General features: G+C 42.4%; 1 protein-coding gene across 1 annotated transcript in view; it reads left to right on the forward strand.

The window, feature by feature from the left end:
• Window positions 1-14,736, forward strand: part of MYOM2 (myomesin 2) — a 132,684-nt gene extending 117,948 nt beyond the window's left edge. Inside the window, exons 32-38 of the mRNA XM_061622899.1 lie at window positions 991-1,029; window positions 2,157-2,262; window positions 7,018-7,181; window positions 7,494-7,530; window positions 7,920-7,942; window positions 10,219-10,274; window positions 13,764-14,736. Coding sequence (XP_061478883.1) covers window positions 991-1,029; window positions 2,157-2,262; window positions 7,018-7,181; window positions 7,494-7,530; window positions 7,920-7,942; window positions 10,219-10,274; window positions 13,764-14,072 — 734 coding nt within the window. The 3' untranslated portion in view covers window positions 14,073-14,736. The remainder of the gene's footprint in view (window positions 1-990; window positions 1,030-2,156; window positions 2,263-7,017; window positions 7,182-7,493; window positions 7,531-7,919; window positions 7,943-10,218; window positions 10,275-13,763) is intronic.
• Window positions 14,737-26,885: the final 12,149 nt, after the last annotated feature.

Below are 26,885 nucleotides of genomic sequence, written 5' to 3' on the forward strand. Positions count from 1 at the left end.
CTGGTTCTCTGTCAACTAAGTTTAAAGCCTCAAATCTGTTCCTTATTTGATCTTTATATTCTTCTGGGATGTTATTTAAATTGTATTTTGGCATTATGATTGCTTTGTTGTTCTTCTTTAGCTTTTATTCATAGGGTTTTCATGGTAAGAAGTATTCAGAGGTGGTTTACCATAGCCTTCCTCTGAGTCTGGATGCATCTTAGTGTGGTGTCTCAGCTTTGACCATTCTGCCTTGGGTGACCCTGCTAGGAGTCACTTGGTCTAGACACGTGATGGCATTGCTCTCAGCTTCTTTGACACTCTCAACCCCCCTCACCACATTAAGGTGTGCATCCTAGAGGAAGCAGCATTTATTACCACAGCAATAATCATAGTAGCAGCAGTAGCTGTTAAGGCACACTGCTGTTTTCAAGGCTTACCCTGCCTGGTGGACTTTGTAAATGCAAAACAAAAAGGTGAGTCATGTCTCAGTCTATTGCTTTCTAATACGGCTAAAGTTACTTTGGGTCTTGGTTGTTTTGAGGATTTGGTTGATTCATAGATATTGTTCTTTGGTGTCAGAATCTCCAGATAGCTCCTTCTTCTCTTTACTGCTGTGTGATTTTGCATGCGTCCACCATTGTCACCCACCATTGCTGTATGCCACTATAGGTGCCGCTGCATTTGCTGTCATTTTAAATATACACAGATGTATAAAATTGCAATGATGGTGGTGGAGTAACAAATGGTAAACAACACCCATCCAAATTACCAAATTGATGTGAATCTCCAGAGATCCAAAGTCTGAACTGGTCTAATTTGAAGTTAACCAAAGCTATGTGCCCCGTCTCATGGAGACCTAGATTGCTAAATGCAAGAGCATAAAGCAACAATAATTATAGCTGAAATATTACAATATCATTGTTTATCTACATAAAGCTTTCTCATGTGAATACTACATAGATATATTTCCCATGCTGACAATACATTGTCTTCACCTCCTCTCCTCAGTATATGACGATATGATCCTGGGATTGAGTAAAGTCAGTGGTGAGTAAATGTTATTTCCACTTCATTTCAAAAATATATTAAAGCTGTCAGAAACTGAGGGAACAAGTTATCATTGAAAGAAGGAAATCTTGAGTGATCCCTATCCTCTTACAGGTGTATAGTTAACATTCTGAAGAGGTTTTTGTTAATTGACATTATTAAACAGGCAGGAAATATTTTACCATCTGTTTGTTTTTGTGACATTTATTGAAGAAGCTTAGGGCAATGCAGCTTGTTAGCTTTGTGATAAGAAGTTACCCCATGAGACCAGGTCTTTATTCTCTTACAGCACAATCCTATGCATGCTTATTGAGAAATAAGTCCCACTATATTCAGTGGGGCTTACCCCCATGTAAGTATGCTTCTGATCACAGTGTTAACCCCTGATCCAACTCAGAAGAACATTTCTGAAAGATTGCATCATTGTAAAATCCAAATCACCTTGAATCCAGATCTGTATTGAATATGTTAATATTAATGTAGCCCTTTGCGCTGAACTATTACACTATAGAGAAACATTTTGCAGTACACACCAGAAAATTAGGGAAAATTGGCCTTTATTGGTAAATTCTAAGAATGTAAGAAGCCCAGAAGAAAACAATAGGAATGTTTGTGTTAAGAGGCTCGCAATTGACATTTGCCACCCTTACCATGGTAAATATTAAGTTTGGAAATGATGATAATATTTGGACATTTACTGAGGGCACTGACTTGGCTTTCTGATTTACTGGTAAATCAGAGGTTTTGGCACATCCTTCTAGTGTGTTAAAATATTTTCAGTAAATGTCAACAATCTCCAGATTTCTGACATTTAGTATGACACAACAACATATGAAGAGGACATAACAGTAATTTAGAAAAGTTTTTTTAAAAAACCTGCTTAACACATGGCAATAGGAAAAACAAATCCACTTCTACAGGCTTATTATACAGAGCTTTCTTCAAGGTAGTCCTTTAAAAGAAGTGTTTCTGGAGATTTGTCCATTCACTGTTGTTACTGAAATATAGCGTTCATAGGTGGAATGAATTATATTAAGAATCTCTGGTTGTTGGTGGTTTTTTTTACTAATCCTGATTTGAAATTTCAAAACCCAAACATTGAATCTGAATAATGTTTATATCTGCAGGTAAATCCGCTTCTAACCTGAAGGTCCATTGTACTCCGGAAGGCATAAGACTACAATGTTTCCTGAAGTACTACACAGAGGACATGAAAGCAAATTGGTATCACAAGTAAGTGAGAATCCTGAATACTGGATGAGTGTTGCCTGGCATTCAGTGACTTGCAAATAAACATGTTGGTATTGATACTAATATTTGGATGGGAAGACAAACCTCCAATACATCTTTAATTTTTAAAAAAATGTTTTGTTTAATATATTTTAAAGTCTATCTTTATGACATTTTAGAGTGCTGTTAGTGTTTTTGTTTGCTGCCCTGGGCTCCTACTGGGATGAAGGGCGGGATATAAATTTAATAAATAAATAATGGATAAATGAAATTTTCAGGCGGCAACATTTTCATAAGAAACGAGCCAATCTCCGTTTTTCATGCTGTTGTCATTAAGACAGCTGGCTGCATTGCATGCAAATTTCCAGTCAGCCCTGAATCATCCCAACACTTTGCATAGCAGGGAGCAAAAAACAAATCCTATAGCCAGCATGCAATCATCCACTCATTGCACTCCAGGGAATCTAACCGATTTCCCATGTAGAGTCCTGCTTAGTCAAATGAGCTAACTAACATTATTTCATTCAATTCATATTAGGCCTTTGTCATCATTAGGCCAAATTACTTCCATTTGGGCAAATTTTATTTTTTAACTGATCAAACACAATCTAGCCTATGTATTGTGGAGTTAAGTGAGACTGCAGGGAAAAGTTAAGCTGGAGTTATCAATATTCTAGTTATGGATGGTTTGTGGAAATTATGATAGACAGACAGACAGTTTTGAAAGCAACAAACAGAACTTCACTCAAGCTTGCTCTGGATCCCTATAAGGATTCTGTTAATCACCTAAAAATATATGCACGTAATTGTGTTTAACAAAACAAAGGTTTTTATTGTAATACCAAAATGTTTCGGCTTCCACCTTCATCAGCTGCTAACACACAAATGCTGTTACCAAGGTGGCAGTTATAGAGCGTTGAGGATGGAATGCTCAGAGGGGCTTCATTTGCAGAAGCTAAGTAGTGGTGGTACTGTCCTCCAGGTTCAGGCCATGTGGTGCCAATGTCTCCAGAGAGTAAATCCAAAAGTTCTCCCTCTCAGTCAGTGCTGCCGGATCTAATGGCATCTCTATAGCTGTTATAGAAAAGTCCAACAGGCTGTGGCCCTCAGTGTTGAAATGTTTTGCAACTGATTGCTCCACTTTTTTTGTTAAGATTGCCAATTTGTGGTTTCTGAAGCGTGTGCGTAGGTCAGTTGTGGTTTTTTCTACGTATTGGATATGACATCCTGGTCTTTTGCATTCGATGACATAAATTATATTGCAGGACCTGCAGGTAATGTTCTGTTTGATGTAATATGTCCTGCCTGTCCTAGTGCTTGTAAAAGTAGCTGTCTCCCTGAGGTACACACAGGTGATACAACATTTGGAGTGTCAAGGATGACACCCAGGATTGGTGACAGGTGGCTTAAGCACAGCTCTCACTAACAGTCTGTGCAAATTAGGAGGCTGGCAAAATGCTATAACAGGAGGCCTGCTGATGGCTCTAGTAAGATGTTCAGAGTTTGCCAGCAATGGGTAGCTCTCCCTGATTGCTCGGTGATAGTTAGGAGATGCTGGATGGAAATCTACCACAAATGGAATCCGTTGCTCTCAACTCTTTGAGACCTCAGTATGATGGATGGATATTTGCTCAGCTCCAGATGCATCATTTCAAAGCCTGGATTAGATTTCTAATGTGCCTGTGGGCCAATCCCTGTTTGCAAACCAATTCTTCAATCCGCAGCCTCACTCAGTAGTTTCCTAGTCCATTGGTAGGTATCACCAACAGCTCTAAAATATGAAAAAGAATGACAAGAGGATAAATGGGCAATTTATGTAGCAGCCTGCCTCATCCAAACATTTTTGAGGCAGCTTATGAACAAAAAGAAATAAAGCTGTACAAAAATCAATGGCAAGATTAAACAGTGAGATAAAACCAAACAACAGGGCTAACTAAAAAAGTAGCAGCCAAGAGAACAGTCTGATTAAATGTTCAAATCTGAAAACATCAATGATAAAACAACAGTATACTGAATTATAATGCCTGGGCAAATAAAATTATATTTATCTGATTGTGTAGATTGGGGAGAGGAGCATTCTACAAATGGGATGCCACTATGGAAAAGGCACTGTTGATTGTTAGAAGCATATAACCCCACAGTTGCTACCCAGCTAACCTCAGCGGGTGGGAAAATTCAGAAAGGAGCCTCTCGGGGGAGCAAGTGGTCCTAATGATGGAGGAAAATTTCAAGAACTTGACATTCCTTTTTACAAACTGTAACTATGATCCTGGGAAATCTAATCACACATGATACAGACTGTACACACAAGCCAAAGTGTTTTCCTTTACGTTTTCTCTCCAGCTGCCTGATCTTCCAAGAAAACAAGCCATGTTCTAAACTCCCCAGGCTCTAAGTTATCAAGGCTGTTCCCACATAGCCCCAGCTGTTGTGCCACTCAGCTGTGTGACTGGGAAGGGGGCACTAAAACCTACTCACCCTACCAATTGATTGCTGCTGTTTTCAGTAATCAAATGGGCTACTGGCTTTGGCTGCCCACCAACATGCACAATTCCTCATTTACCTTTGTTACTGTGTGAAAGCCTGCTTCTGCATGCATATGGCCTCTAGACTGGGGTGCACAGTGTAGAGTTTCAGAAAGGGCTATTTGTGTGCATGCAGCAGGCCCCAGGTTCAGTCCCCGCCATCTCCAGTTAAGAGGATTAGGTCATAGGTAAAACCTTTGCTGGAAACCTTGGACAGTTGCTGCTGCCTGTCAGAGCAAATACTACTAGGACAAGTGGACAATCTGACCTGGTATAAGGCAGCTTCCTGTGTTCTGTGTTTCTCCAGATAAAAACACCTGATTCTGTAGATCTCTAGTTTATAATCTAGAAGTATGCAATTTTGGTTTTTAGAACGTAGCTTCATACATGGCAGTGTAGCCTTGAAACATAAAACAATGGGAATAAAATAGAAGTGCTTCTGAATCTCAAGGATTTGATTAAAACATTCTTATTTTAAGACCAGCAAAGATTAAAACATTGAAAATTTAATTGTCCAATACACCAAACACCAGAAAAGAAAGTAGCAGATGGGTGACAAGGAGGAATCTCCCACTATTTTTGCTTTGAATATTCATGGTTCTTTGTCACATGGCATTGGAGCCTTGCTCTTGGATTTTGAACATTTGGCTTTGGCTCTAGGAGGTCTTCTCCAGGTAAAGAGGTGATGGGATTCTCATGAGAAGAACCAGTTACCTGCAGCCCCTCTTTTGGTACTTTGATGGAAGCAATCAACATGGTCAACAACCTCAGTCCATAGGGCTAATTCTGTGCCAGAGTTATTGACCAGTTATTCACTGTCACTCACTCAGTAGTCTTCCCCATTGCTTGGTCCTAAAATGTCAAGTATAAAATAGTTTGAAGTACTGTGCATCTAAAATTCCTGGTTAAAACGCAGTAGTGACCCAGATAAATATTGAAATGTTACCAGTTCTAGAGCCTTCAACATCTCACACTGACGTATAGGATTTTATTCAAGTCATACACTTTTAGCAAAGTGCCTTTTTCCATGCTGCCCTGTATGCCCCAAAGCCCCTCCTTAAGACATGCCTCTCACCGTTAAAATAGGAAGGTGCCTTCTACTGAGTCAGACCATAGGTCCATCTAGGGCAGTATTGTCTCTGTACTGACTGGCAGGCTCCCTAGGGTTTTAGGCAGGGGTCTTTCCCATCCCGACCTGGAGATGCCAGGGGTTGAACCTGGGACTTTTTGCATGCAAAGCAAAAAGTGTCCCCTTGCTTAATAAGTCTTTTACTCCTCTTCCTCTATTCCCTTCCTGCTTCTGTTCACAAACCTTAGACTAATCTAATCATACATGTACCTGCTTTTGCTTGCTCTCCTCTTGGCTCCTCTTTCATCTCCTTCTCTTTCCCCTTCTCCTTGCTGTCATTCCTCCTTTTCCTGTCACTTTGCATATGACTCTTATTTTATTCTGAAAATGCAATGCACACCTCGAAAGCACTATAAATGATAAATAGCAGAAGTAATAGAACCCTCCCTGGGTGACAGATGTTCTTCCTTAAAAAAAAATCCCTTCAAGCTTCATGTAGATTATTAAATTGAAATATGAATAGGCCAAAAATAAGTATAAAATAAATTTAAAATGAAATGGGAAGGAGTTATAGGCTTTGAAGTAAAGTAAACCAACAATGGTGGAGGCTTCACCCTCCAAAAAAGAATCTTCCAGAAGTTATGAAGCTACCCCTTGTAGGTCCAGAGCATGATTTTATGTCAAAGACATTGATGGTTCTTTGGCTAGCCTGTAAACTTCATCTTGTGTTTCTTTAAGCCAGAACTTATCATGCATCTGTCAAATGAGAAGTTTTCTCTCCCACTAACCCTGGCCAGCAGCCTCATTAGAATCTTGCGTTTACATTTGTAGCCTTAACTCCAACGTATAAACCAATACCCAATTTGCTTAAGGCATACCCAGTTCAAGGGCTAGGACATAGCCAGTGGATTTTTTTATTGGTCCCCCCCCTTTGAACAGCAGTCCCCCCCATGCCATATTTGCTTTGAAATATTCTATTGGCTTCAAAAGTCATTTGCTACAAAGCAATGGGGACTGTTGCTTGAGAAAGCCCAAAGCCCACCTAGGCATTTGAAACTAGTTGTAAAAGTCCTTGGAAAATAGTCAATATGTTGCTTTTTTATGCTTACACATCAAACCTCTCCACGGTTGTATTTTGAAAACTCCCTCTGTTTATTTTCATAGGGAATCTAAGATTTCTTCTGGTGAAAAGATGAGGATTGGAGGCAGTGATGAAGTTGCCTGGATACAGATATGTGAGCCCACGGAAAAGGATAAAGGGAAATACACCTTTGAGCTGTTTGATGGTAAAGAGTCTCATAAGCGGACTCTTGATCTATCTGGACAAGGTAGGAACTTTTAGCTATGCTACAGGATTCATCCTGCTGTAGTTTTGGGCCATATCACAGTTGGGAATTAACCTTAGTTGTTTATTATTAAGCATTTATTTTGTGCCAACAGTGTTCAAGGCACAGTGCCAACTTCATTCATGCTATGCCTCTTCTCATCAGGGCTGACTTTGATCTCTCTTCTTAGAATTCATTTGATGTTTCTTTACCATTTTTATAAGTTAAAAAAAGAAAGAAACACAAGTACACATGAGAGTATTTGTGCTGATTCAAAAGGCAAGGTTTTTAATACTCTAAAATATTTCTTTGCAGAGTTTGATGATGCTTATGCAGAATGCCAGCGACTCAAGTAAGCCTTACAATTTTTTCATTTAGACTTATGACAATTACCATGGCTGGCTCTCAGTGTCACCCTAACATGCTAGGATACAAAAATGCATATCATGAGAGCCAGTGTGATATAGTGGTTAGAGTAATGGACTCAATTATCAAGGAGACCAGGGTTCAAATCTCTACTCAGCCATCAGTCACTGGGTGACTGTGGACCAGTCACCATTTCTCAAGCCTAACCTACTTCATAGGGTTGTTGTGAGGATAAAGTGGGGGTCAGGGGAGAACCATGTATACCACCTTGATCTCCTTACATGAATGGTGGGATAGAAATGTAATAACAAAAATAAAATGAATATTATTGTGATACTTATTTTTTTCTTTTCTTTTTTTCTTGTCCCACTTTAGGGCAACTGCTGTTGCTGAGAAGAGTACGTACATTCTGTGTGGAGGAAGCATGTTAATTATCATTATCATCATGTAAGAGCAGGATATATCATTCTAGTGAATGCTAGATGGACCTTGTTCCAATTACTTACATTTATGGAGTTCAGCAGAAGTGAAGGTATAAGGTATTCACAATGGTGCTTCCCATCAATGTATTTTGAGAATAAGGCTGAGAACAAATGCAAGTGCACTTTCAAAGTGAATAGACAGTTGCTGCCTTAGGGAAGGGCTGGAAAACCTGTGACCCACCAAGCTTAATGTGGCCTGCATGGCATCTCTGATGACCCTTTGGGCTTGATAAACCTCCTGCTCTTTCTGCCTGCCTGGTGGAGGGTTGTCAAGCAGGTCTGTCTTAGGCAGAGGACCTAAGTGTTTGTTTACTCTTGGGAATGGAGTTGGCAGGTGAAAACAGAAAAGTGGGGGAGAATGGGTGTCCAGCCTAAACCTCCCACCTTAAGAAACTATCCTAAGTTAGGTCTTCAGAGCTGACAGTGACAACATGCTGCCTGTAAGCATATGCAGTCATGACTGGAAACCAAGGATGACAGCCTGGACGTTGATGGAGGCAAGTAATCTGAGTGATAGATAATGTGCTTAGGATAGTCTGTTACTCACCAGCATAGGTAATCAGTCAGGCACTCTGACCCTAAGCATGCTTATTTATTACTTCCCTGTAATATGCTTCAATTTTTAGCCTAAAATCATAGCTTCCAGGGATGTGTCTTATTTCATCATATTTTTCTATGATTTCTGAACCGTTATGATGACAGAAGCTAGTCATTTTCCATTTCCCATGGCAGTCATTAAATGGTCAGCTCATGTTTTTCTCTGTTGTATAGGCAGGGCCTCCCAAACCCATAGAAGCAAACTAGGCAATCTCCTGGTGTGATAAAATGTCAGGGTGTCTGCTTTAGTTATTTAAATGTCTTGCAGAAAGGGCAACTGCCTACACTTTTAGATTTACCCACTTTTTCAATGCCTGCTTAGAGGTGAAACGGGGACTCTACTTTATGTTAGTGATAGTGCCCAGGAATCTGGAGTCCAAGTCCTTTTGGGAGGAAGGGCAGGATATAAATTTAATAATAAATAAAGATAAATTGTGGAATACAATAGTGTAATAGTTAAAAATTAAAATCAGTGTGGTGCTGAAAAAAATTAAAATAGGAAAATAATATTCTGCTCAACTCTTAATAATTCAATTTGCTATTGTTATGCTGTTTAGCATATGTAAAACACAGGGTAGGGGACAACTTTTAATTCATCCCAATCTTCATTAAACCAAAACCAGCACCTTAGGTCAGCTCTGTGTATATTAACAGAGGATGGCATTTGACAGGCATGCCCCATCAGTGCAAGGATTTCTGCTTCCAACATGGGACTCCCCCTCTCCTCCCCCTGTGCACACCTTGCTCTATCTCCAGATCTGCTCCAGAGGGTTAGGGGAACCTAACCCAACAGATTCAAGGGGCATGGGGGGGGAGAAGAGAGGGAGAACAGTCATTGCAGAAGCACAGATCCTTGCACCAGTGGAGCATCCATATAGCACGACGTTGGAAACAACTTCCAAACTGCCCTGATACTGTTGAACCAGATGAGGTAGGATACTTTCATTTCAAAGTGTCTGAACATACTGAAATGGACTTACCATTTATAGGAGAAAACTAGAAATACTGACGATAGGAATGTAAGAAGCTGCCTTATACCAAGTCAAAGAGCAGCAGGAATCTCTCCCAGCCCTACCTGGAGATGCTGGGAATTATGCTCTTCTTAACAACAAAAAAGTTGTTACTGTAAGCTTTACAGAGAAATTTGTTATTGATTGATGTATAAAATGTTATTAATAAATACAAAATAAAAGTACATAGCCCTATCACAATACCCCTTTGCACTGTGGTGCACTAAGAACCTTGCTGCTTTTAGAGTCTCCCAGAAATCTTGCTTTTTTAGAGTTTGGAGTGCACTAAATCAAAACCTCTGAGAAAGCAAGAAATAAATTGAGTATGAAAGAACACAGAATGGGTGATATCATTTAGCAATCTGCAGCATCTACTTGCTAGCTAATGTTGCATGCAGAGATTTCACATTTTGCATATTCCTTAAAAATCGGCACTTGAGTAGCTGCTGCTGACCCAGAATTTTTTTTTGTCTCAGCATTTAAATCCAACTTGCGGTAAACTGGAGAACACCTTGATTACCCTACTCTCCTGTAGGTAATATGCATTGGTACTTGAATGATGACTTCATTGTTTTAAATTCATAGATCGTGGTAAAGTGATTGGTGGATTGCCTGATGTCGTGACGATAATGGAAGGCAAGGTAAGGATAAAAGACTAAGAAAACCTCTTCAGAGAGTAAGATTTGACCTGTATTTATAATACACCTATAAATATATAGCCCCCTGGCCTCATCCCATACAATATTCTGCAGGCAAAGCAGTGCATAAGTTCAGGCTGTGAACAAATTATGCCAGGGTGCCACACTGGAGGCATTGCAGTGGCATCACTACTGGAGTTGCAACAGTGCCATTAGCCCAGTGTTTAAAGAGGGAAAATGCTGTGGCCTTTCACCTCATAGAATCACAGAATAGTAGAGTTGGAAGGGGCCTATAAGGCCCTGAGTCCAACCCCCTGCTCAATGCAGGAATCCAAATTAAAGCATACTGGACAGGTGGCTGTCCAGCTGCTTCCTGAATGTCTGCAGTGTTGGAGAGCCCACCACCTCCTTTGGTAATTGGTCCCTGACGTTTAGTCGAAATCTGGTTTCCTGCAACTTGAGCCCATTGTTTCATGTCCTGCACTCTGGGACGATTGAAAAGATATCCTGGCCCTCCTCTGTGTGGCAAACTTTCAAGTATTTGAAGAGTGCTATCATGTTTCTCCTCAGTCTTTTTGTCTCACAGCTAAACATACCCAGTTCTTTCAGTCTCTCTTCATAGGGCTTTGTTTCCAGTCCCTTGATCATCCTTGTTGCCTTCCTCTGAACCTGTTTTAGTATGTCTGCATCCTTCTTAAAGTGCAGTGCCCAGAACGGGATGCAGTACTCAAGATGAGGTGTAACCAGTGCCAAATAGAGGGGAACTAATACTTCACGTGATTTGGAAACTATACTTCTGTTAATGCAGCCTAAAATAACATTTGCCTTTTTTGTAGCCACATTACACTGTTGGGTCATATTCAGCTTGTGATCAACAACAATCCCAAGATCCTTCTCTCATGTAGCATTGCTGAGCCAAGTATCCCCCAAATTATAACGTTGCATTTGGTTTCTTCTTCCTAGGTGTAGAACTTTGCACTTATCCCTGTTAAATATCATTCTGTTGTTTTCAGCCCAATGCTCCAGCCTATAAAGATCCCTTTGAATTTTGTTTCCGTCTTCCAGGGTATTAGCTATCCCTCCTAATTTTGTATAATCTGCAAATCTGATAAAGCATTCCCTGCACCTCCTCATCCAAGTCATTAATAAAAATGTTGGAGGGCACTGGGCCAAGGTCCTGCGGTACCCCGCTTGTTACCTCCCCCCAGTTTGAGAAGAAGCCATTGAAAAGCATTCTGAGTACAATTATGTAGCCAACTGTGGATCCACCTTACCTCCTCATGGAAAAGGATTGGGTGTGTCCCTAACAAGGGAATAATCTGTCAGGCATTTTAGAATTAAGACATTGGGTTGTATCCAGTATTCTGTGAATGGAAGGAGGCAACTTTTGGAATTCTTCCTTTTCCTTGCACCAACTTCTGTGTGTTCTGAAGTGTCCCCCAACTCTCTGGGGCAGATGGGGGGCACAGATGGGAGGGGGTATCAGTGAAAATCATGTTTACCCTTTTTCTGTTCAAGGAAGCCTCCACAGGATCAAGATGTTTTCCATGACTGGGGGTGGGGCACAATTAGATAAAACCCCTTGGGTCTTTTGCTGAGTTGAGCTGGGGTATGTGTGCTGGGATATATTTTACAGACATTTCTTGTGATAGTTGAAAATCATTCCCCGTTTTTGGTTATTCTCTTCCACCTCTGGAAGCACCTGAAAGGCATGGCAATCTGGCTGTGGGTAGAGGAAAGTGGACATTTCCAGATTTATTTATGTTGTTAATCCAGGCATGTGTTATTATTCCAGGACAAGCACCTAATATCACACTAGGGATGTGCTAGAATTCCACCCAATTGGTACCAAATTTTCCATTAATTCGCTTATTCTCAATAGCTGAGGATCGGATTTTAACATAGCAAATTTCCGTGGCTATTTTTGAAAATAGACTTCTTAAAAAACAAACCTGCCTCTAAAACATTATAAGAATGATAATTTATCAATATTTCCTTTAAAAATATCGATACTAATATCAATATTTTTTCCGAGTGAAAAAAAATGGATCGGTAAAATCAGCAACTAGTGGATACAGAATGAACTCGAATTGATGCCAGCCTGTCGGTCGACGGAATGCTTTTGAACTGGTACCAGCCAACAGATCCCATCCCTAATTAGCACACAGTGACACTAAAAAGATACTTTTTTTATGTACACGAGTATTTATTTATTTTGAGTATACAAATTAGTGCACAACAACAGTCTTACAGATGGAGTCTTTTAATTCCATAGTTGTTTTTAAAGCCAGACATTTTTGTACATTAGCCCATTGAAAGCATATTGTTTTAAAGCTTCTTTTAATATGCCTAACATACACATCACTTCACAGTAACAGGGCTGAAAAAAGAACGCAGGCTGTGCCCTTTCAAATAAAAAAAAGGCAACAGAGCAATAAAAGCAGCAGTAGTTCAAAATGTAAACGTGTAAAAAAAATGCAAGAGAGGGTAACAGGAGAGCTTTTCACTGACCTTTTTGCATCTTTCCAAACAGCACTTTTCACTTTTAAAAAAGAAATATATGGAGCATTATGAAAATTCTGCACAACACAAGTCGTCGCAGCTAAATACGTCTAGGCTGTTGATTACTAACACTAGGGGCAAAGCAAAACCACAAGTAATGCAACAATAAGATCCAAATAGCCCTAGGCACCCCTGAGGTTTCTGTATCTGATGAATTGGTTTGTTCAGTAATCCCAAGCAACTATGCAAGGGGGAAACATCAGACATGTTAAAATGTATGACTATCTGACCATTGTGTCTTGCTAATAGTTTGTTACGGATCCTGCTTCAAGCAAGTCTGCAATGGCCATCCAGCTTATTGTCTTCATCATTGTGCTATCCTTGCAATATACAAACTATGACTGAGGTATAATGTGCAATATTAATAAAGCACAACGTGGTTATTGAAAGTGCATCCCCCCCCTCCCCATTTCTTAAATCGATGTCAGGCATTCTTAAGTGTCTTTAACTATTTTACAATGGCTTGGATCTTACAACAAGTGAAGGGAAGTTTACCATCCCATCTTTCCCCTACAGCTGCCTGCAACCTCTAAAGAGCCCTCACCCCACTGCCAGAGAATTAGGGGGTACTCTTCAACAATGTAGGGTGGTGCACAGGAGGCTGCTGGGGAAATCTCTCAAAATGAGATGGAGGCACCTAACACTTCTGGACAATTCTCCACTTTCCCAACAGTCCTGCTGAGCCACATCCTATGTTGTGCAGGAGAGTCCCCTAACCACCACCACCCAGAGGCTTTTCATAGGGCAAATGCAACTGCAGAGGGGAAGAGGAGGCAGTAAACTTTCCCTCCATTATTAACTTCCTTCTGTTTGCTTATTTTAGGATTAGAGCCAAATCTTATGGTGGCTGAGCTTTTGGTCGTAAACTTTACACAGTGAGCCAGTAACAAATTTGGGGTTTCTTTTTCTTCTTCTCCCTGTTCATTATAGACCCTGAATCTGACCTGCATTGTGTTTGGTAATCCTGACCCTGAGGTGGTCTGGTTTAAGAATGACAAGGAGTTTGAAATGAATGAACACTATGTAGTTGCACTGGAGCAAGGAAAGAAAGCCAGTTTGGTAATCAAGGGGGTGACTTCAGAAGACTCAGGAAAGTACAGCATCCATGTCAAGAACAAGTATGGTGGTGAGATAGTAGATGTTACTGTAAGTGTATACAAACATGGTGAACAGATGCCTGATGTCAAACCTGGTACAATGGGTAAAGCAAGGCCAATACCTCCAGAAGCAGTTCACTAATCTGCTAACCAAGATAAGGATGGGAAAAGTGGCAAGTAGAAGATTTGAAAGGAGTGTGTTTGAAAAAAGGGGGGGCTAGAGAGAGGCTGTAGGGTTTATTTCCTATAGAGTTTCTGCAATAGATAACAGGCAATATCTAAGGAACAGTTACGCTTTTTGAAGTGTGCATCACATTCTCAGTTGTCTAACTGTACCATCCGCATTGGCAATTGCATTATTATGAATAGAAATGTTATGTGGCTTGCCAACAAAAAAAGGCCATTGCAGTGGCAGCTGTTATTAACTTATATGCAAATCATTATGATATCTGTGGGATGTAACTCTGCTTATGGCAACAGACACTGCAGACTTCTATTAGTGTTATATAATTTGGGAACTGAATCTCACTTCTTAATCTGGACTGTGACCCATGGTGCTTTTGTAAAACCCCACAGAAGCCAAATGAGCTGCAGAGATGTAAACACATTCAGGATTGCAGCCTCAAATGAAGCAGAAGAGTTGAAAAATGACCTTCTGAGTTATCCTTAGCAGCATTGCTGTTTTGTAGTGCAAGCTGATCTGTTAGTAGTATTTTATAATCATTGTGGATTTGTGTAAACCATAAGTTTCACAGTTGTTTGTTTGTTTTCCCCCTGCTTTGTGCTAATAAAAACTTTAAAAGTCACCTTGTGTTTCTCTTTGCACCAATTTACACTTAACTAGTTGTTTATTCTCTTTCACTGTTTAATTATGGCTTATTGCACAATTTCACAGCTGGTAGCATGCAGACAATGACTTTAACAATAAAGAAAACAAATTATGGTTAATCATAGTCTCTCCATGGCACTTACTACATTAATTTTACTCTTTATGATGTGGTCAGCAAGCAGTTAAGAACTAGTATCAGGAGACACCTATGCTATTTGGTAGCATCCTAGGATAATAATATTTCCAGCTTGGGTTTGATCCTAGGAAGTCAAAGTAAAAACTCTTTTTTATGTATTCATGACCAAAATAATGGCCTGAGCACAATTCGGCAAATGTTTTACTACTTGCAAGGGTTTCATTTCAGTGGGATTACTCATGTGTTTTGTGGAGATAGGGTGAGGGCCTGAAATAGTATTCTTTCATGTGCAACCCTGAAACTATAATATGTTGTTATGTCGCCACGAGAGAATTGCCTTGCAGCTGTTGAGTCCCAGAATTTGGCCTGTGTTTGCAGACCCTGCCTAGTTTAGGGAAGATTGGAAGTATATTGGATTGAACATATATGGCCTCATTTAGATTTGGATTATTACTTATGCCAATAATGACAATTAGAGTACTCCAGAAACAATCTGGAACTAATTATATATGGGGCACATCCTTAAGACATGCTTTTTTTTCCCTACAAGGAGATTATGTCTGAGTAGAGAATACTTTCACTTCTCAAGTGTTGCGTGACTAGTTTACAAATATATAAGCTGAGACCAACTGCATGGTTAAGCACACCATGACAAAACATAAAATAAATCTTTTGAGTGGGTAATCACTTTCATTTGCTCAGTTCCATTAGCATCAGTGTGGCTATGTAAGGCAAGGATGGGGGACCTGTAGTTCTCCAGCAGTTGTTGCACTGCAGCCTTCATCATCCCTGACCATTGGCTGTGTTGGATGGGGCTGATGTGAGACGTCCAGCAACATCTGGAGAACCACAGCTTTACCACCCCTGATTTAAGATCACATGGTCATTTAACCACTCTCTTCATATGCAAATAATTTGCTTTACTTGGCTGTTTTTGCAATGTGGTAGACTGTATTTTGATATTTTTGATTTTATAAACCAGCCTCAAGCCAGATTTGGTGGAGGGTAGGCTATAAATAAAATAACCCGTCTCTCATTTGTCCAGTTTAGTATTGTAATATATGTTGACCTGTTAAAATTAGTGATGCAGCAGAAATTTCTAATTTTCAGGCTTGACATAAGAAGAACCTTGCTGGATCAGATCAAAGGCCCATCTAGTCCAGCATTCTGTTATCACAGTGGCCAACCAGGTGCCTATGGGAAGCCCATAAGCAGGACATGAACACCAGCAGCTCATAATGCTTGCCTTCGATCAAAGTAGAGCAGGTTTGGGAAACATTTGGCCTCCAGATGTTGCTGAACTACTCCAATCATTCCTGGCTATTGCTAGGACTGACATCAGGAGCACCAAAGGTTCCCCTCTCCTGAAGCAGAGCATGATGGCCTCACTGTTTTTCCAGCTTGGATTTTAATCTGAGCTGACATTCCCATGTTGTCAGAAGAGAGCTGGAGATGCATTGGAACCAGCAGAACAGTGAGGGTGTTTCCACACTCGGGCAAAGCATTCCACCTCACTGTTACCTGAACGTTTGAAATTAAAAAAACTGCCACCCTTGTTCTCTAACAAAGAGGCTGAGATAAAGGCCAGGCAAGTACACATGAAGAAAAAGATAAGGCGCTGCGAGGTTGGACCATGTCTGAGCTCCTGCAGGAGAATAATATATGATATTCCTAGCACAAGCAAGGCTGGCCCAAGATATTTTGCTGCAAAGGACAACATGATGCCCCCTCCCATTCCATGTACAAAAGCTGACCAGACTGGCAGAAATTTCTTCCTTCTGGTGATGGAATAGTATCCTCCACTACACCGGAGGGCAGCAGGCTAGCTTAGGTGGCATAAGACAGGCCTCATGGCGCACACAGCCCTGTCCTTTGACACCACACCACTGCTCCAAGGCCCCCAGGACTGGCTGCCTGCAGCACTTGCCTCACTCTTTCTAATGCCTCTGCCCTGCATAAGTCCCAATTTGGCCTGTAAGGCCGTTATCCACAAACCTTGCCCACCTGCCCCATACCTGATGTCACATATAATGTCAGACACAGCAGGAATTCCCAAGGGTAGCTGGGGGGTGGGGCCAGGGCTGGCGCCAGAGGGAGGCCAGATCAGGCCCTGGCTGAGGGCCCCTGGATCTCAAGGGCCCCCTGAAGGGCCCCTCCTTAGGGTGGGTGGGTACCGCTCCTTCAGCAATCAGCAGCATCACCTCTGACCCTGCCACGGATGGTGAGAGGGAGTTCCCAGGCATCCCCCCTACTGTCGCACAGGCCCATGATGCCTGCTTGCATGCTCCACCTACCTCCTCTCACTTGATGTAAATGTTGGATGCGCTGCGGATGCAAGCCTGCTATCAACCAAGATGGCGGCAGAGTTTTCCCTTAGGGGCTGATGCCCCTGCTGCCATCTTGGTTGATGACAGGGATGCGCGTGCGTAGCATGCATGTGTGCCATCAACCAAAATGGCGGCAGAAGCATCAGCCCCTTAGGGAAGCCTCGGCTGCCATCTTGGTTGATGGCAGGCATGTGCGCACAGCGCAGGCAGCATTCACCAAGGGAAAGGTAGGTAGGTGGAACGTGCATGTGTGTGCTAGGGCCCAGGCAGGCTGGTGCCAAAGGGCCCTGGGTGGGGCTTTCTCTGTTTGGAGAAGCTGTTTGGATTCAAGCTGCTTCCAACAAATGGAGGATTTTTCCTTCTGCAGATTTCTGCAGAGGAATAAATGCTCCATTGAGGGGAAGCAGTTTGGATTCTGCTTCCTCCAACCAAACTTCAAGGGGGCTCACTGTAACTGCTGATCAGTTGATCGGAGGTTATAGCAGTCTCCTTTGAACTTTGTCAGATGGGTGATCCTGGCTATGTGTTAAAATTGGCCCATGGGGGCTGGGGGAATTAGAGATCCAGCCCACAAGTCAGATCCAATCCTCCCCACATCCTAATGTTAGGGCTATTAGGAAGGCACAAGGGGGAGCTGAAGGAAACTTTCTGACTAGCCTGCAGCAGCGGCATCTTGTAGGCTTAAGTACAGTGGAGGGTGGTCCATTTGGGCAAATGTGGCACTGTCCCATTGCCCTCAGCCATCTCCAGTCTGCCTGCTTTCTTACTGACAACCAGTCCAGGGGATCTGCCAGCTTCCTCCTCCTCAGTCTCAATGTTTCCTTTGAGGAACTCAACAGGGAGAAGGAGAAGGACAAAACTAGACTTAGTTTGTTGGCTCTGCCTCCACCTACTGCTGACCTCCCTGCCTTCTACACTATAGGTCTCAATGGACACCAGCCACCATTGGCAAGAAAGCAGCCTGCCAGAAAAGGACCAGGTTTAGGACGTATAGCCAGGTGTGGTTTCAAGATATAAACCTCCGACTGCAGTCAGGTTTTGCATATACAGGCCTTTGACACAATTTTCATACATTATTTAATTAAAATGCATGTGCTAAGGCAGAGCAAGAGGCTGCAGCATTTTGTTATCAGCTGGGCTTGCTAGCCAGTGCCGATCAGTGTCGCCTTAGTGAAGGCAATGAAGTTGTGGTAAACAATTACAGCAGCTGGGGATTTCAGCCTTTCCTCTCCTCACCCAGGAGCCCATTACACACAGCTCCTAATGGAGACTGTTTCTTATTAGACTGATTTTCTGTCAAATCAGCTACATGTTGGGCAACTTTCCTGTTGTACCCTTTTATGCAGTCACAGCATGAAATGGAGCATAGTTGGCTTGTCACAGGAGGCAGATAAGATGTCAGCCAGTTATGCCAATGAGTGTGAGGTTGGCTCTGTTATGTTGGCAGACTATTGTGAAGCTTCTTTGCCTCCAAGCACCTGCTTCTTGTCTCTCATTTCTGATTTGTACACAGATGATATGCTCAAAATAAGTCCAAAGCCATTTTTCCCAGGAGGACAATTTACAGGTTGTTTTTGACTGACTTTTAGTGCACACTGTTCCTTCTAACCCAATGGAAATGCACGTTTAATACAAGCCAAAGTACACCAACCTTTTTGGGCCAGTGGGCACATTGGGAATGTTGAGAAAGTGCCGTGGGTGCCGGTCAATAAATGGCTGAGTAATACAAAATGGCTGCTACAGCTTAAAGGGCAGAAAAAGAGACATAACCATAAAAAGATGCAGACATCCCCTCCCATCGGTCCCCCATCCATGGGGAAAGAGCACCTAAATCAGGCGTTGTCATGCTTGGTCACAGAGAAAAAGCTCTTTGCACCTCTTTGCAGAACAGAAAGGAGGGGGGATGTGTAGTCCTAGCACCCAATGAAATGTGGCCATATTTAAGCAGGTGTGTTCATTGTGGGGAGAGTGCAAACATGACCTGAGCAGCAAGAACACAGTTTCTTACATTGTGGATTTTTTGAGGGGATATTTACTGAGATCTTTTGTGGGTGCCGTAAAGTACCGATGCCTGTGGGCACTGTGTTGGTAACCCATAATATAAGCTATCCATGTATGATGCAGTCAAGGGGGGGGAGGAAATAGGACCAGCCCTATTATTAAGCACAGTGAGGTGGCTGCCTCAGGTCCCAGATGCTGGAGAGCAACACTTGTTAGAGGACAGATGTATGAGTACAAAATAGGGGCCCTGCACCCCCTAAGCTAGCTTCCTGTCCTCAGCGGAGGACATTGCCTCAGTCATGCTTCATCTCCAATGCTGAAGTAAGATTCAACTGCTGGTCTGATTGGCTTCTGTATATATGAAACTGAGCGGGAAGGGGTCATCATGTCTTCTGCCTCAGGCAGCAAAATATCTTGAGTTAGTCCTGGAGGGAAGTAATGCTAAGGTAATTGTACCCTAAATGGCTGCAATGTAAGACTGCCCTCAAAGGAAATGTGGGGGGAGAAAATAAAGCACGTTCTTTCCAAAATACTTGAGTATAATGATGAAGCCTCTAGGTGGCACCAAAAGAACAAAATAAAATGAGGCTTTAAAAATAATTTTCCAATTCTTTTAATATCAGTCGTTTTGATGCAAATACATCACTTAGGGAATAGGAGATTATTAAAAGCCTTATACTTCTGCCAGGGACAAGGACAGGTCCAGCAAATTAGTTGCCAGAAAAATAGTGATTTTTGTTTTTGCAAGAATGCAGCCTATTCATCTTTGCATGATACGTTAGGTGAAACCAAAATGCGCTCTGAGAGATGTTAGAGGATACCACTAAGATGGCATAAATGTAGCATGCAACACACCCGTTGCAAATGGTCATTATAAAGAGAAATAGACATTTTCATTGATGGATCTTATTGCTTCGTATCTTTTCTTCCAAGACCCCACAGTTCGGAATTGCAGATGCCAGAATCTGAGCTGTAACTATTTAGTTGCAAGGTCTAGTGCTGTCAAGATTAATACATTTTACAACCATGGAGTCTGTGATGCTTCGTCAGGACTACAACAACAATTCCTGGGCAGGGCCTTTGTCTAGTTACAGAAGAAAAAGGCTTTCAGTCTGGATGGGTGCTACTGAAACTACTCCAACCAGCCACAGTAGCACTGAGTGGCTGCTGGGCACTCCCACTCAGTTTCCAATTTGCCAAGAATCCACTCTGTGCAATCACTTGTGCCTGTAGCAGAAATTAAAATGCACAGGGTTTTGCCAAGTCATTGAATATAACAGTTTGGAGCCTCAGTGATACTTCCCTTGTGTGCTTTGGGGGATACGTTTCTTGAGGGATTAACTATTATTAAAGATAAAATTGTTATTACTGTATTTTTATGATGAGCTGTCAACATGTGGTTCCCATTTTGTCTTAAATTGAAAACATCTTTGCAACAGAATCTTAATTGTTTAGCTCATTGTAAGCTCTTTGTGGAAAGGAGGAAAACTGTCCTGATGTTGCCTGCTTAGTATTCACCTTTCAGCAGGGAAGTTTAAGAAAAAATTAAGAGTTCAGTTTAGTGTTTCTGTAGCTAGAGCATGGTGACTGATGTCCTGCATGACTACTCTGTGCAGGTAGGAAATTGCTCTCTACCAGTGCCCAAAGCGGGATCAAGGAAGGAAGTAGGTTTCAAAGTGGGAGTAAAAAGTGTTAGGCCAGACTCCGTTATGCCTACCTGAAAAGAAGTGGAATGGTGTAGGATTCCTCTGTCTGAGTTCAGGTGATTATCCCCTTCCCACTGCAATCCCATAAGATATGGTCCACAAAGTTTGGTAGGTCCCCCTGACCCTCTAGAGAGGCGTTTCAGAGGGCTGCAGCAGGGCGAAGGGAAGGGAAAGATCAATGCGTGAGCTGCCTGTTGCTTATGCAAGGGTGGATAACAGCCCTTGTGGCCCTTGTTATGGTTCCATTTTCTATGGTAGTTCTGACACCATTTTAATCGTAAGTGTACTTCCATTGCTCTACTGCTGCACTTTGTCTTCCCGTTGCCATATGTTGGACTGCAGAGATAGAGAGACCTGCCCAATTAGTTAGCCTTCCCACAACTAAGGAGATATTGTAGAAAAGCAGATATCTGAACCATCCCATTTAATAGCAGTCTTCTCATAATGACTCTTGCATCTATAGAAGACTTCAGCATTGGTGACATCTAGGAGTGTCTTGCCCAATGGGGTGGAGTTGTAGTAGGGCAGCAGGGGTGTCATTGCCATTTACTGGGAGGGTGAGGTTGGGGCTGTGTGGGAGCACCAAATTGACTCTGCCAGTGCACCTGCATAGCCCTGACCTTGCCACCACCTTGCCACTCTCCCTCTCGGTAAGTGGCAGTGACACCCCTGCCAGGAGGCTATTGCTGTGGCTCCACCATACCAAGCGAACCGCTCCTGGTGGCATCTGTATTCTGGAGTTGTAAAAATAAAGGCCCTTATCCTGCAAACCTACATGCCTCTACATGCATGGGAGTTTATTAGGAACACATGCTTTTTTTTAGTCCAGTGGTAAATCTGAAAATAACACAATACCTCCAAGTTACTATTAAATGGCCTTTAATTACATTTATGCCAGAAAAACAATTTATTAAAGAAAATAAATCCTAATAATAAAGTGTTCACTTATACCCATATCTCTTGTCTGGGCACAAAAACATCTTATCTGCACAAGGAAGCCTTTTGATTATATTCGTCGAACCGTTTACTTGCTACAACACTCCAGACAATACAATACTGTGATGTACAGCTTTAATGACATGCTTTTATCTTTAGGACGAAAACTCATAAATAAGCCCTCTTTATCTAGACAAATGTGCTGCCCTTTCTATTCTTCCAGAATTTGTTGGTGTGACTGCAAAACAAATTACTTTGTACTAATTAGCATAATTATCAACTTTTTGTGTCAGACATCTTGAATTCAAAAACATCTGATCAAAGCTGCCTTTTTTTCACGTCAGTATAAATGAAAATCCTTCCACCTCGTAGTAACAAGGATAAACATAGCTGAAGCTCATCCTTTTTCAGAGAAGCCACTTGGCAAACAGATGCTTATAGCCTTTATATAGAGCAGGGACAGCCATTATGGTGCCCCCCAGCAGATGTTGTTGGACCATAACAGCAGCCCCAGCTAGCATGGCCTATGGAGAGGGATGATGGGAATTGTGGCCCAGCAACATGGGCTCCTTTGAGAGGAAGGGTGGGATAGGAATTTAATAATTAATTAAATAAAACGTCTGGAGAGCATCACATTTGTTACCGCTGATTTAGAGTATACTCATTAAAGCAGGGATGGAGAACCTTTGACCCTCCAGATGTTCCTGGACTCCAACAGTCCAAACTAGCATGGCCAAAGGCCAGGGATTATGTGAGTCGGAGTCAAACAACAGCTGGAGGGCCACAGATTCCCCATTGCTACTTGAAAGACTTAAATCTAGTAATTGGATGGGCAGGCTAATCCTGTGGTGGTATTACATCAGTGACCATTATGCTTTATTCCAGTATAACATATTGATGACCCTATGCATTTCCAACAGTAAAGCCAAAAGCAAAGCATATCAGTAGCAGCAATGAATAATGTAGCAATGCTGATGGGTATTCGCACAGTCTTCCTGTCAACTCTGCTACTTGCTAATCACAATGGGTTGTATTCAAAGTCGCTTTAAGGAGATTGTTCCATCAGGGCAAGCATTCACAGAATGATCTCCCCTCTCCTCCCCCTGTGTGCTGTTTTGGGGTTTCTCCTGACTCTCCAGAGCAGATATAGTTGGGGGGGGAGCGCAGGGGGATGAGGGGGATGTTCCATTGTGCTAGTGGGAATCCTTGTGCTGGTTTCTGCTAGCATAACAATTTAGCTGAATATGACCCAACATAGTTCACCTATGATGCTATCACAGGATCCATGATGGGAAGGCGACATTCATTACAGGGTATTGACAGGCATCCCACAGTGGTGTCACTCAACACACATGCCCTCCAATACACAGTACACAAGTACACTCCCAGGAAGACTCTATGATCCACAAATCAGAAGACAGCAACTGGTACCTGATGGGAAACTTTATACCACCAACAAACATCAGTCAACAAAAAAGGAGGAAGGTTAGGTGAGTATTGCTTATCTTTCCAGGTTCCATATAGGTACTCTGCCTCAGAACGTCTCCAGACCTAAGGACCCACCTGGAATTTATATTGCTGTGAATGGAACTGGAAGGACAAGGCATCCCAAAACTGGTATGCAATGGAAGGTGTCTCTCTGCTGCAAAGCAGGACTCCTGAAGATCCTTCATCCATCTCCCATAGACACCCCACAATGTGCAGACCACAGATGCCCATTTGCAGCAGAGCCACACACACAGAGTATATAATGTAAGTAAGTTTCAAATCCACCCCTACATGCTGGTAAGTTACCACCATACACTGGAGAAGTGAATGAACCATTCCATCCAATGGACTATAGAAGACTTGACAAAAGTGCTCTTGGCTCTTACTGACAGCTTATAGCAGTCCCACTGTTAACGCATGTTGATTAGAGCCTTCCTTCCTTGTATGGCCTAGGCCCTAGGCCCTGAATCAGGACCTTGGGGAGGGCAAAAGGTGAAAGAGCCCCTCTCCCCAGGGTGCCTTGTGCTCACACTGTGTCTAAAGACAGAAACATAAAAACTCTCTGCACTTAAAGACCCAGTACATAATAGGCAGTTTCACCCTTAGTAGGCAGACAGTCTGATCGAGAAGACTATGTTCTCTTATTATATCTGCCTGTGAAAATGATGGAACTAGTTCTCGCTGTAAGTTATCTGGTTGCATCCATTCCTTTGAGAGATTTTGCTTGCAACACAGTGCAAATAATCTACATGTCAGGGTAAGAATATTGGCCAACAGCTTTTCCCCATTTCTTTGAATCTTATTTCTGTTTTAGATTCCACTTTGCCTGGTTAAGCACAAGAGCTAATTTTGTTTTAATTGCGAAGCCCAGATCCAAGAAAGCCCCTTTAGCAGTATCAAAGGACTATTCATCTGGGAGAAATGTTTTTACAGAAAACCAATGTTATTACAAAAATTATCCTTCAGCACAACAACATCCTCCCTTCAGTCGTCTCAGCATGATCACATTATCACCTGCAGAAGCTGACTGCCTGCTTGGGAGTCTGCTTTCAGTTGATAAGTATTATCTATTGTAGTGCACAGTTATCTGTCAGAGTGGTGTATGTTTTTGCTGCTTTCCAGGTATATTTCAAGATCTTAACTCTGGGCTTTTATCATCTGAAGATAATTGCTGCAACAAACTTACTGAAATTAATCTAGTGAAAGAACCGTAAGCAACATCTGCAGCCAGGGACACCAGTGTGGAAAAGGTCTGCAGTAAACTGGAAGGAAATAGGGCAATCCTAACAGGAAACATTGTCATTTGGGTAAATGAAACCAATGCCGTTTAAGGGCATAAATGTAAACCTCTTATGGCCTGGCAGAACCACAGCTCACCAGTCTGTGAAAATTTATACCTATCTCTCCTTAAAACTTGATAGGTTTGACTTAAAACTTGTTAAATAGTTCTTTTACACAGAAAGTTTCGAAGGTTCCATTTTCAGCTAGAAAGAGGTTATCTAGCATCCCACTCCAGGGGTGTGTCTATGAAATTCCGAGAGCAGAAAACCTTAAGGGATTGCATTATGGCAAAGTTTCTAGTCTAGTGGATGGGGTGGGATGATGGGTGGAATCTGTCAGAGCCCTTTAATTTGGCTCAGATTGTGAAATCCACAATCCCCACCCATAACAATTAAGCTCCTCCCACTGGTGCTCATAAGCCACACCCACAATTTCTACTCCTGCTTAACTGTACTGAAATGGGAGAATTTATACTGCACTCCAAAGCCCGGCTGGGCAGCTGCAGGGCTTAATGGAGCAGCAAGGCTGCCACCACATTTGCAGCCCTGTGGCTTGTGCTGGAAAGGGCAATATGTGTGTGTGTGGGGGGAGGGAAATGGATGTGCCACAGTCAGGACTGTGTTGGCCCCAATACCATCAAGTGACAGCAGTGGGGCCAGCTCAGGATTCAGCTGATCCCACACCATCTTAGTCCATCCCCAGAACACTCTGCTTTGGAGCTTCCTATGGGCTACCGCCAGTGGGGATTCCACCAGTGGCACATCTGTCAACCCATACATTCCGTAGGTGGAATGGGGAGCTCTGTGCAGCAGGGCTGGCCAGAGGGACAAAGGTTGTAGGCAAAGGGGGGTTAGGCTGCAGTCTAAATCTGTGGGTGGCATAGGAATATGATCCACTGAGGATTTTTCCTTTCACTATTCAAACTCTCTTTGATCAGTGAAATCTTTGCTTCTGTGTCACTAAGGGTTGACACATCAGCCAATTTCCTTTCGATGTCAGTTTTGCATATGTTAAATCATAAGCCCATTCCATTTCACTTATATATATATATATATATGTGTGTGTGTGTGTGTGTGTGTGTGTGTGTGTGTGTGTGTGTGTGTGTATATATATATATATATATTATTTTATTATTATTATTTATTAAACTTATATACCGCCCGACTAGCAATAGCTCTCTGGGCGGTAAACATAGGAAATACAATAAATGACACAATATGAACAATAAAACATAAAAACAGTCTAAAATCAATACAACAAAATTTTAGGATTAAATTAACTTAAATTAAAATGCTTCAGAGAATAGGAAGGTTTTAACTTGGCGCCAAAAAGAAAACAGTGATGACGCGAAGCGCACTTCCTCGGGGAGACTGTTCCATAGTTCGGGAGCCACCACTGAGAAGGCCCTAGATCTTGTCACCACCCTCCGGGCCTCCCTATGAGTTGGAACCCGGAGGAGGGCCTTCGTAGCAGAACGTAGTGTACGGGCTGGTTCATATCGGGAGAGGCGTTCCGACAGATATCGTGGTCCCGCACCGTATAAGGCTTTATAGGTTAATACCAACACTTTGAATCTAGCCCGGAAGCATATTGGCAGCCAGTGCAAGCGGGCCAGGTGTTATATGCTCAGACCGCTTGGTCCTTGTTAGCAGTCTGGCTGCCGCATTTTGTACTAGCTGTAGCCTCCGAACTGTCTTCAGAGGTAGCCCTATGTAGAGCGCATTGCAGTAATCCAAACGCGAGGTTACCAGAGCATGTACCACTGATGTACGGTCCTCTTTACTCAAATAGGGACGTAGCTGGGCCACCAACCGAAGTTGGTAGAACGCATTCCTTGCCACCGAGGCTACTTGAGCCTCAAGTGAGAGGGAAGAGTCTAAAAAGTCTCCCAGACTACGAACCCGCTCCTTTAGGGGGAGTGTAACCCCATCCAGGACAGGGTATATGTCCACCATCCGATCAGAGAAACCGTCCACCAACAGCATCTCAGTCTTGTCTGGATTGAGCCTCAGTTTGTTAACTCTCATCCAGTCCATTGTCGCGGCCAGGCAACAGTTCAGCACATTGACAGCCTCACCTGAAGAAAATGAAAAGGAGAAGTAGAGCTGCGTGTCATCAGCATACTGATGACAACGCACTCCAATACTCCTGATGACCTCCCCCAACGGCTTCATGTAGATATTAAAAAGGAGGGGGGACAAAACTGACCCCTGCGGGACTCCATATTGGAGAACCCACGGTGTCGAGCAAT

This window comes from Rhineura floridana, chromosome 4 (assembly GCF_030035675.1).
Source record: "Rhineura floridana isolate rRhiFlo1 chromosome 4, rRhiFlo1.hap2, whole genome shotgun sequence".
NCBI classification, from domain to species: Eukaryota; Metazoa; Chordata; class Lepidosauria; order Squamata; family Rhineuridae; genus Rhineura; species Rhineura floridana.